Below are 15,178 nucleotides of genomic sequence, written 5' to 3'. Positions count from 1 at the left end.
CCCACATTTATCTGGCTGCAAGGTCTGACGTTTGCAGGTGCTGCGACACCCCAAAGCCCAGCAGTGCAGTGTCCCACTGCTGGTCCTGCCGGCACCCAGAGGGTGTAGGTGAAGTCCAGCAGGCTGGAAAGATGGTGCACGGCTTGCAGTCCCCCTCTAGTGGCAAGACCAAAGGTTATTCCAGAAATGGACAAGGAACCGGGCTCCTTCCACAGCTGAAAACGGTTCAGCTAAAAGGGATCCCCTAATTAGGGAGCCCCTAATGCAGAAAATGCTTATGGGATAGCACCTGGTGCTGAAGTGACCGATGTGTTTCCTATTATCAAGCTCTTTCTCGTGTCTTTTTACTTTAACTGAAGACGTCTTCCTTGCGTCTTGCTCAGCACCTCTGGTACCAACATTTTGCAGCAAACATCCTCCGTGAAGGATCTTTTTCCTTTTCTGTTCCCCGTGGAATATTCAACCTGATGGGATGTTGCCACGAACTTCTGCCCCGGCTTGATCCTCCTCCTCCAAACTGCCCTTTGCCTCTCCAAAAACCTCAGCGACGTTTAGCTAATTGCTGTAACGAGCCCGTTGCTCCCTGCCCGGCTCAGTATTACCTCACCAGTTCCTTGCGCTCCCCCATCTGGAGCCATCTGTTGTCTTCTCTTCTGGAGAAACGCGTGTTTCTTCCTCAACGCCTTGTGTGCTTTCTTTTTTTTTCTTTCTTTTCCATCTTCCTACAGCACCTGGCACAACAAGGTCTTGGATCCGAAGCTTCAGAGGCTCAACTGCTATAGCAATACGAACAACAAACAGGCAACAGTGAGTCACTCGGACAAAACTGGTCAAGGCAGGACTGGTCAAAACCTTTGGCTTGCTGTGGAGGACACAAAAATCGGCCTGCAGTGTGCTACCCATGCCCAGGTCTGCTAAAATATTGCCATTTGGGGTTCTTCAGTGAAAAGGTTTTACCTAAAGGCATCGGTTTTGTCACAAATTCGGGTTGGAACAGACACAAAAATACTTCCCAAAGCTCGCACCTGCTGAAGGAGGCACCCAGGACTGCTGGGTTGGATGTGAGGCTCTCCAGCTCCTCCCTGACGTGGAGATCTCGATCAGAACTTACTGCTCCGAGCTGTGGGCTGTGGCCAGATCCTTCACAGCCATGGACTGATTTTATCCTGCAAGAATGAAGCCTCTCTGTGCTGGGTATTTGGGGAGGACGAGTGCAGAACTCCCCCAGGCTCCCATTTCAGGCTTTTCTCAGCTCCAGGCATCCCCCAAAGCTGCGAGGAGGAGAGGAGTCGTGCATTTCTCAGGCTGCTTTTTGGGAACACATGGATCCAAGTGGGTGTGAGGATTTCACCACGACCCTGGGATGCTGGCACAGGGAAACCAGGCAGCCAGCAGGCTGGCAAAGCGATCAGAGGAGCACAACAAATGCTTTCTCATCTGGCAACAGGAATTCAGTGCTGAGCAGAGGCCTGGGAGTAACGGGGAAGCACAGCTGAGATACACACAGCCCGTATTATCAGCCCCAAGCACGAACAATTATTTTTCAGCCAGGCTTTCACGTACTGCTGACTGTCCCCTGCCGCTCAAGACACGAAGCGAATCCACTCTGCGCAGATCTGACCTTTATTTGTGCTTCAGCTGCTAGTAGGAAACGTATCTGGGGTCGGACACGCTGCTGCATCATGCTGAGCATGTATAAATGCACCAGGAAACAAGGATTGGGGCTGCCTCTGCTTTGATTTGATGGATCATTTGATTTGACTCCTGTGCTTTCTGCTGCTCCTGATGAATCCTTCACGTTCCCAGCCCTCTGCGTGTCTTCCTCCAGCATTTAAAAATAACTTGAAGCTTCTGGTTGGGTCTCCAAAAAGTTCCTAGGCTGGCAGAGCCCCTGGGAAGCCGAAAGGGATGTGCTGGGAGATCCCCCGGCCCTAAGAACATCCAGGGGGGGAGAAATTTCCTCCTTTTCACCCCAAGTTTATTGCATTGCAACCTTCTGCTCTGAGAGTTTTCCTTCTGCTCTGAGAGCTTTGCGGCACGCAGACCGAGGGCTCGTTTCCTTCCAGCCTGCTGACAATTCATTATCGAGACAGTGATAGAAAGCACGAGGGGAGCACAAAGCATCCGTGCCCAAAGCTGCTTAAAAGGAGCCTTTTAATTAAAACTCACACGATGATCGCGGGGCCGAGCGTCCCTGCCTTCCCGGCCCTTTTTAACGCTGCAATCCCGACGTAATTAATTGTGCTGCTGGCTCCCGGGCCGTGCTCCTCTCCTGAGCCAGGGCTCCACGCTGCTGCCGGGGTAATAAAGACCGATTGGTGCTGCTGAAGCGAGGGGACGCGACTCCAAGTGAGTAATTCATCAAGGAGAGGTGATTCCTGTGCGGCCAAGGTCACGCCGGTGACACAGCCGGGGACAAGAGGAGGTTGTGACTCAGGGCTGAGCACCAAACCGCCCCGGGGCATTCAGCTTTCTGTCTGTAGGGCGCCCTTGTCCTCACCAGGGTCTGCGGACTTGTTTTGGAGGTGGAAGGCCTCTCTGCTCCACCAAAACGAGCGGCTGACTTTGCTCCGCTGCCAGGAGACGCCAGCTGGCTGCAGCCCCTGACCTGAGCACACGTGGGATTGCTCAGGGATGCTGAAATTTCTAGCCCGAAACATCTTCTGGCCTGACACACGAAACCACCTGCACGCAGAGAGCCTTTCAAACAAGCCCATCCGATGCCTCCAGGGTCCAGATTTTGGAGGAGCTGGAAGCCCAGGGCTCCTATGATGCCGGCGAGGTGTTCAAAGAAGGGGGACAGCGCTTTGCAGCCTTGAGCTGGGCAGAAAACATTGAAAGGAAAGCTCAGCGTTGGACAGAAACACCTTTTTTTTAACCTCAGCGTCAAAGGAACAATCCCAGTACTGTTGCTGGGTGGTTTGGATTTTGCACAACGAAAATTGTTCGTGTTTCTGCTGAAAAGGCAGCGCGGGGAGGGGGAGGGCACTGCCGTGAGTTTTCTCCAGAAAGATGGGTTTTAAAGGATTCCTCAGAATATGCCAGTTCTGTCTGCCCCTTGAGGAAGGGCAGACGTGGAGGGCTTCATCCCGACACGGGCTCTTACAGCAGTCTGTGAGCTTCAGGCCTGGGCAGCGGTGCTGAGTGCTGAGGTTTCGATTCATGCTGCGCCAAGATGGGACCGTACTTCCTTCTGCAGGCAGCCAAAAATAAATACATAAATTAAAAACAACAACAACCAAAAAAAAAAAAAAAAAAAAAAGCTGTCTAAGTTCCCAGACAGGGACTGGGAAGTGCCAAACTTCCACCCCAGCCAGCCAGACTGAAGCAATGCAGCAGCTTCCCTCGTTGTGCCTTCCGAAGGGCAGAGTCCAGGGTGTGCAGCAGCAAGAAAAGGAGAAGAGGGGACCCGGCTCCTCTCCAGGCCGCCCTCCTCTGCTTGACCAGGGTCCAGGCAGGCTTGAATTAAGAGCAAGGTGATCCACGTTCCCCAATTGTCTGGCAAAGCAGCCCGTGCTCTGTTTGTTGTGTCTCACAGCACCGCCAGGCGTTATCCTGGGAGGTTACAGATGGGAGAGCGGGGGAAAAAGCGAGACACAAAGCAAACAGAGTTACTCAGAGCCACGCAGCCTCTTCTGCTCCAGGCACAGAGATCTCATCAGCTCGGGCTCTCCGCCCTTTTACGAGGCTCTGCAGGGCTTTCTTCTCAGCGGAGGCTTGTTTTGTCCTGGTTTTGATATTAGGATGTTTAATTTAAGTCAATAAAACAACCCATTAGCGACGTTAAGTCAAGCTGGGCTGATGAAAGCCACCAGAGCAGCTCAGCATTTATTCAAATCACCATCTCCCAGGCCCGAGCTAAAAAAGATCTTCCACAAGAAGTGATACAAAATGTTCTAAGCATTTACACAAACCAGGGTGCAAAGGGCTGTTTGAAAACTTCATCATCATCAGACTCCAAGCCTGAGCCGTAAAAATACATTACCGACAGGGAAAAAAAAAAAGAAAGCAACCGTGCTGAACCCATTTTCCTTTCCGAGTGGAAAAAAAACATGGTCCCCACGAACTGCATTATAACAGCTTGCAAGAGGATTTTTTTTATTAAATGTCATTTTTTTTTTTCAGATGGACACTGCCTCTGCAAATATGGATTGCAGACAAATTACATCGGTGGGTGCATGACCACAAAGTGCCATGGTTTGGGCCCCATTTGCAAGTCCAGGTGAGGCTATTTAAAATTTCTGAGGTCTACAGTAAGCAGATAAAGTAAGTAACTTTGCTAAAACCAGCTATTGAAAGCAGTATTGAATGCAACAAGCTCCAGCTGACTGCAACACGCACCTACACAGATCCATATCCTCCTTCGGTGCAGGGATGGCAAGGCTTTGAAGAAATTGGGTGCATGCTCTTGTTGGATTTGTGAGCCTCTTTTAAAGAAAGCTGTGGAGCAAATGGGGCTGGAGCAAAGCAGGAGCTGCCTGAGCACGAGGCACGCTCACCTTCTCACCAGCAATCATGTTTGCCACGGTGTTACCAGCAACTGATGATCAGCTGAGCTGCAATAAGAGCACCTGCAGGCTTCTTGCTTGCCTTGCTCACCATGAACAAGTCTGCAAAGCCATCAGGAGTGTGGATATCGTGGCACAGGTGGCCGAGTGGTGTTCCCCAGAGCAGCGTTGAGGCCAGTTTTGGTTAATATTTTATCAGTGGTCTTGATGAGGGGATCAAGTGCACCCTCAGCGAGTTCAGAGATGACACCCAGTTGGGCAGGAGCGTGGATCTGCTTTAGGAGGAAGGTTTTGCAGAGGGATCTGGATAGGCTGGGTCAATGGTCCACACCCATTTGAAGGGCATTCAGCAAGGGGAAGTGCCAGGTGCTGCACCCGGGGTTCACCAACCCCATGGGGTGATATAGGTTTGGGGAAGAGCGGCTGGAAAGCTGCCCAGCAGGAAAGAAGCTGGGGGTGCTGCTCAACAGCTGGTTGAACACGAGCCAGCCGCGTGCCCAGGTAGCCAAGAAGGCTGCTAACATCCGGGCTTACATCAGAAATGGTGTGGCCAGCATGACAGGGAAGTGATTGTCCCTCTGGGCTTGGCACTGTGTGACTGCACTTCAATATGGGTTCAGTTTGGGAAGAAAGATACCAAGATGCTGGAGCGCATCCAGGGAAGAGAAATAAAGGTTCACGTTCACGGTGCTTCTGGCAAGAGAATTAACTGCTTCCCTTCCCAAAAAGGCAGAGGGAAGGGGCCAACAGCACATCCACGCAGGCTGTAAAGCCCCCGCCAGCTCGCTGCCCTACCTCCAGATCTGCGTTTGCCTTGCCACTACCACCAACTCATTAGCAGTCCCTGCAGCAGGCAGGGACCGAAGCGTGCGGTAATTGATTAAAGCCAGACACGGCACGGCTGCTTTTTATAGCTCCAATTAAGTGGCAGTCTAATTAATGGAAGTTAGTGTGCTAATTATAAAGAGGCTGTGCTGTGAGTCAGGCTCGAGCAACTGTTGTGCAAGAAACGTCAGATTTTTTTTCGGGGATTCAACGTAAATAATGAGACTTACACTGGTGAATTCCTTGCAGCAGGGCCGCCGTGCAACTGGACATCGTTCCTGCAGCTGCATTTGAAAGTATTTCAAATCTTACAGTGTAGAGCAAATATTTGCTCGAAGACAATGCAATCTTTTCCATCGTTAGCATTGGGATCAAATTTTAAGGCTGCATTTGGCAGGCTGCTGAAAGAAAAGCCTCTCACGGAAGGCCTCGGATGTGTCTTTTTGCAGCCCGACAGCGTTTGCTGGAACAGCAGCCCCAAACGACAGCTCCCTGTCTTCTGTGCTTTGAAAAAATCAACGAAACGCTGGCATTTTCGCAAAGAAATCTGTGTGATTTTAGTCCCTTCTGAAACCAACAGGAAACTCACTGCTTTCAGCTCTCTGCAAACCCAGGCAGCCACAGCCAGAAGGGCTTTGGAGGACTGGGATTTTCCTGAGCCTCTCTGCAAGCAGAAAAGCCAGCTGCAGGACTGCAGAGGATATCTGGAAAAGGCAGGACAGCAGCGAAATCCACGATGGCTTAGAAACCACGGAGATGTGCTTAAGGAGAAGGAAGGAGCATTATTTTTCAACCAAACCAAGTTTGATAGCTAGACATTAACATCTTTCAGTGCTTGAATGACCTCTTAACAAGTTTTTTTTCCCCTCTATAACCACTCGGAAGTTTTCTTGCTTCATTTTATGCCCATTCTCTTGTCCTGTCATTCACCACCGCAAAGAGCTTGGGACTGTCTCCCCGATAACCTCCTCGCAGGCTGCTATTAGGTTCCCCCTGAGCCTTTTGCCCATTTAAAGGGAATTTGAAAAGAATAAGATGAAGAAGAGATGAGAAACCTACCGAGGGACTGACGGGAGTAGAAACAGAGCTAGGGAGGATGAGGAAGGAGAAAACTTATTGTGAGATTTAGGGAGGGAGAGGAGAGTCCCCAAAGCTTTTAGGAAGCGGTTTCTGCTAAATTCACGCTGCATCAGGCAGAACAAGCAGTGCCTGGGATGAAGGGCCAGGAAAATCAGTGCAAAATGTCAGCTGAAGGAAGACGGGCTGAAAGGAGAGGAGCAGGTAGGTCCTGTGGGAAGGTCAGGCGGGTGAAAGGAGAAATAAATGAGTAAATAGGCCCAGTGAGCTGTACTTCTTGGCAGCGATTGGTTTTGGTGCCTCTGAATCATCAGCTGTCACAGCCCCTCCAGGCTGCTCCGGGGCCCCAAAGGAGCCTTTATCCCTACAGCAGGATCACAGGTCAAGAAAATACCACGAGGACCAGCGGCTTCGCAGCGAGCCCGTGACATTTCAAACTGGTTATTGGGACACACACACGCAGCCCTACAAACCTCTGCCCCACAGAGCGCTCACTGACTCATTGAAGATTCAAAAGCCCGAAGCTGAGAGCTGTGGTACTGAATAAAAGACTTTTCTGGAGACCTCCAGCAGCCCGCAGATTTACAGCAGCTGGCTCGTTCAGACGCCGAGCGGTCGACCTGGATGCCGTCAGCGCGGACGAGAGGAGAAATTGTGCCAAGTGGGCCACTCGTGGCACGCCGAGAGATGAGACAAACTTCTCTGACCTTGCCTTCAAGATCAAGCACAGCAGACAGTCAACGCAGGAACTCCCCTTTTCTCATTTATTCTCGGAGAAAACGGTTCAAAATTTGTAAGGCCTAATAGCTCGTTGCTTTGCTTGTCAGCAGAAACGGAGCCCAGAGCTCTGGACACCGGGTACGGAGCACCACGTCCTAAAAGTGCCACGGAAAAATTTCTCTCTCCCCTCACACCACTCCTGGTTTTTAATGGCTTCTGGCAGGGTCTGTCCCCACACCCTCACCTCCCACAGCAAGTCAGGGCTCCCAAACATTCCTACCTCGGGCTCCTCCCTCAGGCTCCCAGGGACCAGATGTTCCTGAAAGCTGTAGGGCTGCAGCAAGGCAGAGCTTCCCCAAAGGGAACTGTGGAAGAACAGCTCCTTTTCTGGGTATGAAAAATTCAGTTTGGCTAAAGAAGTGAGAGAAAGGGTCGATTTCATTGGATTAAACCCAAAGCACACAAATTCTTTAGTGTTTTAACTGCTTTGTTTATCGGGAAGACCGGAATATTTCAGCTTTTGGGAAAAGGACTCCTGCTTTTTACTGCTTTGAATGCATCACCAGAACATTTCATTACTATACTACAATGCACTTCAATTATTTCTTCACCTAAGGAGTCCTACTCAGAGACTAGCACCCAGCTTGCTGGAAATAAACCAGAAATAAAAAACTTGCACCAGAAATAAAAACGTGGCAGGATCTGAAGGGTCTCACAGCACCTCGGTGGCTAACGCCTCCCCTCCGCTGCGATGCCTCGCACGTGCTTGTGCGCCGAGAAGAGCCCGAGCTATTTCTGATGGCTGAAGGGATTCAATAGCACTTGACTTCCAGGCCTCAAAAACTCACCGTGCTCAAATAAAAATGAAAGGAGCAGGTTCGCAGAACGGTTACACCCCCAGTAAACACAGCTTATCTAAATTTAGACGGCACTGGATCCACTCAAAACGCCTGCATGAACAACGTGCTACTGTAAAACAGGAACACGGAGCTGCGATACGATGTCCTGCGTTCAGAAGAGCGTTGATTTTTTGACAGAGCAAGGTGCACCCGAGTGACAGCGACGCAAAAAACACGTAGCAGACAGATCCTGAGTCTGCCCAGGTCAGCCTTCTGCTCCGTCCCCGAGCGGGCTGTGTACTGTTTAAAGGGAGCAGAGTGATGTAAGGCAGCGGGGCTGTATTTCAAGCGAATCATTACGATCCATACTTTTTCTTTGGCTTATTTGATTTGTTGAATTACGTCTTCCAATAAAGGTCATGAGGCACGAAAGTCAATTAAGCCTCCCGCCCGCAGACGGATGTCATCCCGTCTTCGCTCAGGGATGCAAAAAACTCTGCCACCTCTGCAGCTAAACAAACCTCGTCCTCATTATCTTGCCTCAGATAATGGCCGAGATGACGCAGCAGCCTGTGGCTGCCAAGTGACCCGTGCTTCTCTCGCAGCTGCCGGGGCACCACACGCGAGCAAGTCAAAAAACATCCTGTCCATGGAGAACCTCCAGGCTGAGTGTTTCAGCAGACCCCATCTAGGTAGCCTGAGAAGAGATGCTTTCTCACAGACAGAATAAGCCAGGCAGAAAACAGCTTTCTGAACAAATTCCTATTTTATTTTTTTGGTCTGTGTACAAAACTTGCCCCTTGAACAGCTTCCCTGCAGCTACTTACCAGCAGCCAGCTAAACTCTGCAACGGGGATTGAGCAGAAAAGAACTAAGCGTTTATTATTTGGTTTTCAGCACTGGATGCAAGGCACAGGCAGCAGCTTACGACTCCTAGAAATATTAATTAGAGTTTACATGAAAAGGGGAGGGCCTTCCAACTTCTAGCCACATTTTCTAAAGCTTTATTCCTCTCATTTTCAGGAGATTCACACTGATTAGTAACTGATCACTTTGGAAGGAGATCTTTCCTCTCTGTCAGTGCACAGCGAATCCTCCTGGCACAGTCCTACCTGATCTCTGATAGGCTTTACCAGCAATACAGCTGGCAGACAGCTGAATTTGGTACCACATCTGAGGATAACCCACATCCTAAGGGCCCAGAACACTGTGCCTCCCAATAACAGGTTGTTCTGATGTGACTACATCTGTTTGATGTGCTAACTTAGTTAATTTATTGTGAACATTCAGTGTAGGTGAGGATCAAACCCACTAATCAAAGGGCAATGTGGCTCTGACAGGCTGTGACACTTCCACAACTATCAATCTCGGTGAAACACTAACATTAAAAGCTTAAGAATATTTTTTTATTAAAGTCAGTATTAACTGACTTTAATATGATCACTTCGGTGGCTAGATTGAACAAGTATCTAGCGTGAAAGCCATCAAACAGAAGAAATCAGAATTGGCAGAGGGAAGAAACACAACTGGAAGACTGAAGGAGACAGAGGATGGAAGTTTGAACCAGAATCCAACAGGAGCCCAGCTTCCACCCTCCTAGGCTGGCCCCTCACACCATCATTCAGCCACTATTGCTCACTTGGTTTCTGGCACACGTGGCAGGCACCTGCTGGGTACCAACGGGGCAAAATTGGCAAGTAAAACTCACAGATCAACCCAAAAACTTGGTGTTTCGCTCACCCTGCCATCACTTCCAAATGGAGCTGGCCCGAAACCGTCAGGAAGGCAGGCACGTTGAAGAAATGGTTCTTTTCCGCAGATTTCTGCGTCTCATTTGATGTCTGCAAATCAAAAACGCACAAATTAGACTCCAGGTGCTTGAGTAAAGATCCCAGCTTCCAGCTTATTCCCTTTTTTCTCCTAAGAAATGGTATCAGAGTCAACCTGAACACCCCTGAGATGGAACCCAACCCCGTGCTAAGTTGTCCTAACACGTTTCCCATCTCTGCTCAGACAACTAACAGCCTTGAAAACCAATTCAGGCAAAGCACACTAAAACAAAAATAACGTACGGGATAAAACACCCCTGAGGACTTCTCTTTTTAGGGGGTTCAATCACTTAATGTGGCTGTGTAGTGAAAGGCCACACCCTAAGGGGAAACACCACAGCTCCCACCTCCTCTTTCAGTGATTTATGAGGAGGATGTGGGCTGTAGGTATCACAACAACTTACAGAACAAGCGTGTGAGCTGCAGCACGGCTCTCACCAAGAAAACTTGCATGTCTCAGCACCAAGGAAGAGCACCCAGTGCTTTCAGACATCCCTGAAACTAGCAGGGATTTTAAATCAGATGTCCAACAATTGTATCAGTTCAGCTGCTGGGGAAGTAACTTGTTATGATGACAAAGCTTTCATAGGGTTGTTATCTGTCCCCAAGTTTTGAAGGGCAGTGAGTTTGTGCACAGCTAGAAGAACAGCTCTTCCCTACACACCTCTGGCCTTTGGATGTGGAATTTTGTCAAGAGCCCTGAATTTTGCTCAAAGTAAAAAAAATAAAAATAATAAATATATATATATATATAATTTGTGTGTTTAAACATGGCTGAGCTGAAACAGAAGTGGCATTGTAGAAAGGTAGGAGACACTAAGATGTAAACTAAAGTGTCAAGAAGGACTTTTTCATCATTTAACAAGCCAGTCTGACAACAAAGGTGGTGGAAGCCCAGATTTTCTCGAGTCCTGGCTTCCATGAGCCAGGACATACAGCTGAAGGCCCTGCCTATCCAGAAATCTGCAAGCAGGTGGAGAAATCACATCCCTTGTTTCTAGGAAATAAAACCACACAAAATGAAAATCCCACTGGAACATCTGTTGAGGAACAATTTACTCAGCAACATATAAAAGAAAGAAGGCAGCGGAGCAGCCCAAGTCTCCAAATCTAAGTACGGATTTTTCACTCTTCCCTACCAAGATTACTGGAGACTGAGAAGGGACTGAGAAGGGAAGGATCTCTTCCATTTGGAAGTTCAAAGCTTCACACAACATTGCCTTCAAAATTCAACAGAGAAATGAGAAAGTGGGGCACAATCCCCTCCCTCGTCCTGCTGCTGCAGCCCAGGGCATGCTTGGCTTTTGGGGCTGCCAGCGCACAGGGCCGGCTTCTGTTGAGCTTTCCTCTTCAAAATCAAGTGAATTTGTTTCCACTGGGAAAAACAACCAAAGCAAAACACCAAAGAACAACAGTAATCAGGAGAAAAAAAGCAAAGGAATATCTTCTTAGGACTTGTTTTTCCATCTTCAAAAAGGCAGAACGGAGATACCACAACTTACACATTGCACATGCACTGAAAAACACCGTTTAGTTTCGGCTTCTGCGTAACATTTCAGGTCATTACATGTTTTAAGCATAAAAAAAATACCTGGAATGGACGCTGTAGCAAGCTCAGTATTTGATTACGAAATATTTGATTATGCACCACCACAATGAAGGTGATCAAACAGTAGAATAGGCTGCCCAGAGCCTCCATCTGTGGAGATGCTCAAAACTCAGCTGGACACAGTCCTGAGCAGCTTGCTCTATCTGACCCTGCTTGAGCTGCAGTTGTATTAGATAATCTCTAAATTTTATCAACAAATTTTGTTTTTTTTAAAAGTGAAGATAAATGAGAATTTGTTTCAGCGTTTTCTATATCCCAACGTCATCCCTAAGCTTTGGAGGAGTCAAAGGTCCAGAGAAAGGAAGTCTGAAGCTACTCTGAGGTTTTGCTGATCAACATTCACTTCAAAATGAGTACGTCCTTGTGAGATACATTTGCAATACCCACTTTTCACAGCCTAGTTCCTAGGAGTTATGCTGAGCACAGCCAGCTCAGCTAGGCATGTCACTGCCTCTAGCCACCCTGCTCCTCAGCTTGCTTTGTCATGGGGAGGTTGCGAGGCTCGGGCTTGTTTGCCAGCCTTTGATATTCCGCAACCTGCCATTTTACTCAATGAGATGGAAGGTGTTGCTTTTTGTTCTTAAAAAGCTTCGCTGCTCATCACAGGGATGAAACGGAGACTGTCAAAGAGCTCAGATCACAAGGCAGGTTTATCTCTTCGCAGCATCACCCTGAAGAAAAGAGCGAGCCTGCCTTGCTCGCAGAGATCAATGGGAAGAGGACAATTTGTGGCTGGAACCCCAGGACGGTTTCCTTTGTTTCAGAGATTTTGCAGTTCTAAAAAAAAAAAAAGAAAACAAGGATGCAGGAGCAGGCCCCTATTGTTTTCTTCAAACAAAGCCAAGGTATTTGTTCAAAAACAATACGGATATTAATAAACATCCAAACATCCACATCCCACAGTCCCAGAGCCACGGCCAGAGCGCTAGAGAGCAGAGCCACGCACCACCCCAGCTTCTCCTCCTGGAAGTTCAGTTCAGCCACGTTCCTCATCCCACCAGCGAAAAATCCCACCTAATCCTGTAGGATGCGACTTCTAAACAACGAGAAAGAGACGGGCTGGAGGCAGGAAAAGAACAGAAGATGACAGCCATGAAATCTCAGCGCTTCCCCCGGAGCCACAAACAGGATACAGCTGTCTCCATGAGCTGGGGCCCGGTTTATTTACGATGCCTTTTGTGTCATTTTTCATTCTCCGTATCAGATGTAATCTCAGCGAGGCAAGGGGAGAATAGACACAACATTAAGTAGGAAAACGGAGAGACTACAGGGCTTAGAAAAACCTGCAGGCAGTTTGCTGGGCCACCCAGGTCCTGGGATGCGAGTGTGCGCTGCAGGCAGCTCCTGGACTGCTCCCAACACAAGTGGAAGAGCGAATGTAGCAGCCTAAATAAAAGTTTTACTCCCCTTCAGCTTCCCAGTCACTGCCTCTTCCCTTCATTTTGAGGCACAAAGCTTGATGAGTGGGTGTTAGGAGCTGGAAAAAGAAAACAGTGCACTCGCCACACAGGGAAGATGCCTCCCTTTTCCTTCAGAGCCACCTTCAGCAAGGAGGCATCCCATAATTAGCAGCTTCCCATTTCACACTGACTAACTTGCTGGAAGGGGTTCCTCCACTCTACACGTTCAAGCACCAGACATTGCCTGCCACTTCCCAACCCAAGAATACCTCCTTGATAAAAGACAGGGGGGGAAATAACGCGTTTGCTTTCAAGTTCTCTCCGTTTCCTCGTTGAAAACTCCTCTGCGTGCAGTGGGGAGAGAGGGAGGGGCAACCCAGATGAAACAACACCTCGGTGTTTCTGCGTAAATGCCCTATAAAATGTACTGGGATTCGACACCGACATCAAAGGCTTTTTATTCTCATTCTAAATACGAGAACAACTGGATTTAGTACCTGTTTTGTTTTCCTTCTCCGATGTCTAATGATTTAATTTAAAAGCCATTCACTTTGATGTCAGTTTTGTATTAACTTCTACTCGAGGCAATTAGCTTGAGGAAAGCACGAACCGTTTGATTCTGTCTTTCCCTCCACGCAAACCAAATGCACGAAGGGCTCGGGGAAGACTCGGAAGGCTCACAGAAATCGCTGCTTTAGCTCCAGACCAGCCCCACAATGCCACGCTGCTGAAGCTTCACGGTAGCAGGGCTTTAATCCAGACCTACACTGCGATGTCCCATTATAAACATGAGTGGGTTTCCTTTTTTAGACAATCTGCACAATTTTCCATCTTCCCCAAAGTCCTCCTTGCAATTTCAGCCCTGATTCTGATCAGCCGGACTCCCGCTGGGCAACGGCAGCTGGTTCTGCTGAGAGAAACATCTCGTTAACGTGTGCTGGAGCTACAGAACTATAGAGATGAACCGGGTAGAAAAAAAAAGCAGAAGAAAGTGGAAGAGCCAGGAAAGATGAGAGCAAGCCCTCCTGTGGCTCAGTTCCAGCTTCCTCCGACCCTGCTGAGCAGCTCCCTTGAAGTCCCAGGTACTGGCTGCCTCCCAGCCTGTGACACATCCATCATGGGGAACCACCTGAGGGACACTGATCCTGGGTGCATTTCACCCGGATTCTCCCCAGCAGATCCCAGCCTTCCTTGGTGCTGACAAGGTTCTTTTTCAGCAGGGCTGAATGAAAAATAGGAGTGAGTTTCTGCACCTTCAGCAGCAGGCACACATTTCGGGTTCTGCAGGAGGTGCAGCCATGAACTTGAGCTCCTCAGGGATCTAGAAACGTTCCTTCCTGTAAGCAGGTGGCAAAACAGCAAAAAAAAACCCACCTTGCATCATCTCTGGACGCATTTTAGAGAATAATACCTGCACCTTCCCCACAGCAGCTCAGGACAGTCAAACAAGGCAGCTGTCCAGGGAGCCAAGTGGAAAAGACAAGGGAAAGAGACCCAGAACACAGGGAGTTTGCAGACAGAGTGGGAGGCTGCTGAAAATAGCCAGGAACAGCCACGCAGCCGGGTCACAAAGACAAAAGGCAGGCAGATTTCGTAAGGAGCAGCCCCAAAAGAAGACTCAGTAAAGATTCTTTCAATACACAAAATCTTCTACGGATTTTAGACTTAAACAGAAGGAAAATCTGAGGAAAGGATCCGCCCTGAGGTCCTCAGAGAGCTGGTTCAGAGGAATTATTCTCGGATGAAAAATAAAATAAACCTATTTCACCCTGCTGGTCTGAGTTCTCCCAATTTCACGGGTTACCTTGCCCTCCTTTGCATTCTGCTAAAACCCAGATTACAACATTCAGAGCTCTGCTGGCCTTTTCAGTCAGTTTATTTTAAAGAAGGCAGCACAAGCGAGAGGCTTCCACCAAAAGAAAATATTATTAAAAGGTGCAGAGATCTCCACGTTGGTGTCGCTGATGTTCTCAAGCAGCTTAGGGTTTGCCTGGCTGTTTTTACACAGTTTCTCCTCACACTTTCTTTTTGAAAAGCTGTAGAAAAATCTCCAATACAAAGGATTTCTTTTGAAGTTCGCAACATCTTGTGATTTATTTATTTGATACTTGATGTGGTCTGCCTACTACCCTCTTCTCGTTGTTCCAGTGCTTCATTTTTCAAATATTTTCTTAAATTGATTTGCCCACCAGACAGGAAAAGTGATTCCCCCCCATCCCAAGCCCTACTCTGAGAACATCACAACCCAAACTATGCACAGACTAATCAGTGCACTCAAAACCAAACAAAGATAATGAGGAAGCCAAATCTATAAACAAACACAAATCCTCCAGGATTAGGAGGTTTAGGAATTAAAGATCACATGCCTTCA

General features: G+C 48.4%; 1 protein-coding gene across 1 annotated transcript in view; it reads right to left on the bottom strand.

Moving 5' to 3' along the window:
• NARS2 (asparaginyl-tRNA synthetase 2, mitochondrial) overlaps positions 1 to 15,178 on the bottom strand; it is a gene marked incomplete at its 5' end in the record, with an annotated part of 44,325 nt that overhangs the window by 18,955 nt on the left and 10,192 nt on the right. Inside the window, one exon of the mRNA XM_032207708.1 lies at positions 9,710 to 9,810. Within this exon, the coding sequence (XP_032063599.1) occupies positions 9,710 to 9,810 (101 nt within the window). The remainder of the gene's footprint in view (positions 1 to 9,709; positions 9,811 to 15,178) is intronic.

The sequence above is a fragment of the Aythya fuligula genome, chromosome 1 (assembly GCF_009819795.1).
Source record: "Aythya fuligula isolate bAytFul2 chromosome 1, bAytFul2.pri, whole genome shotgun sequence".
NCBI classification, from domain to species: Eukaryota; Metazoa; Chordata; class Aves; order Anseriformes; family Anatidae; genus Aythya; species Aythya fuligula.
This window is presented reverse-complemented; position numbering and strand designations above follow the sequence as displayed.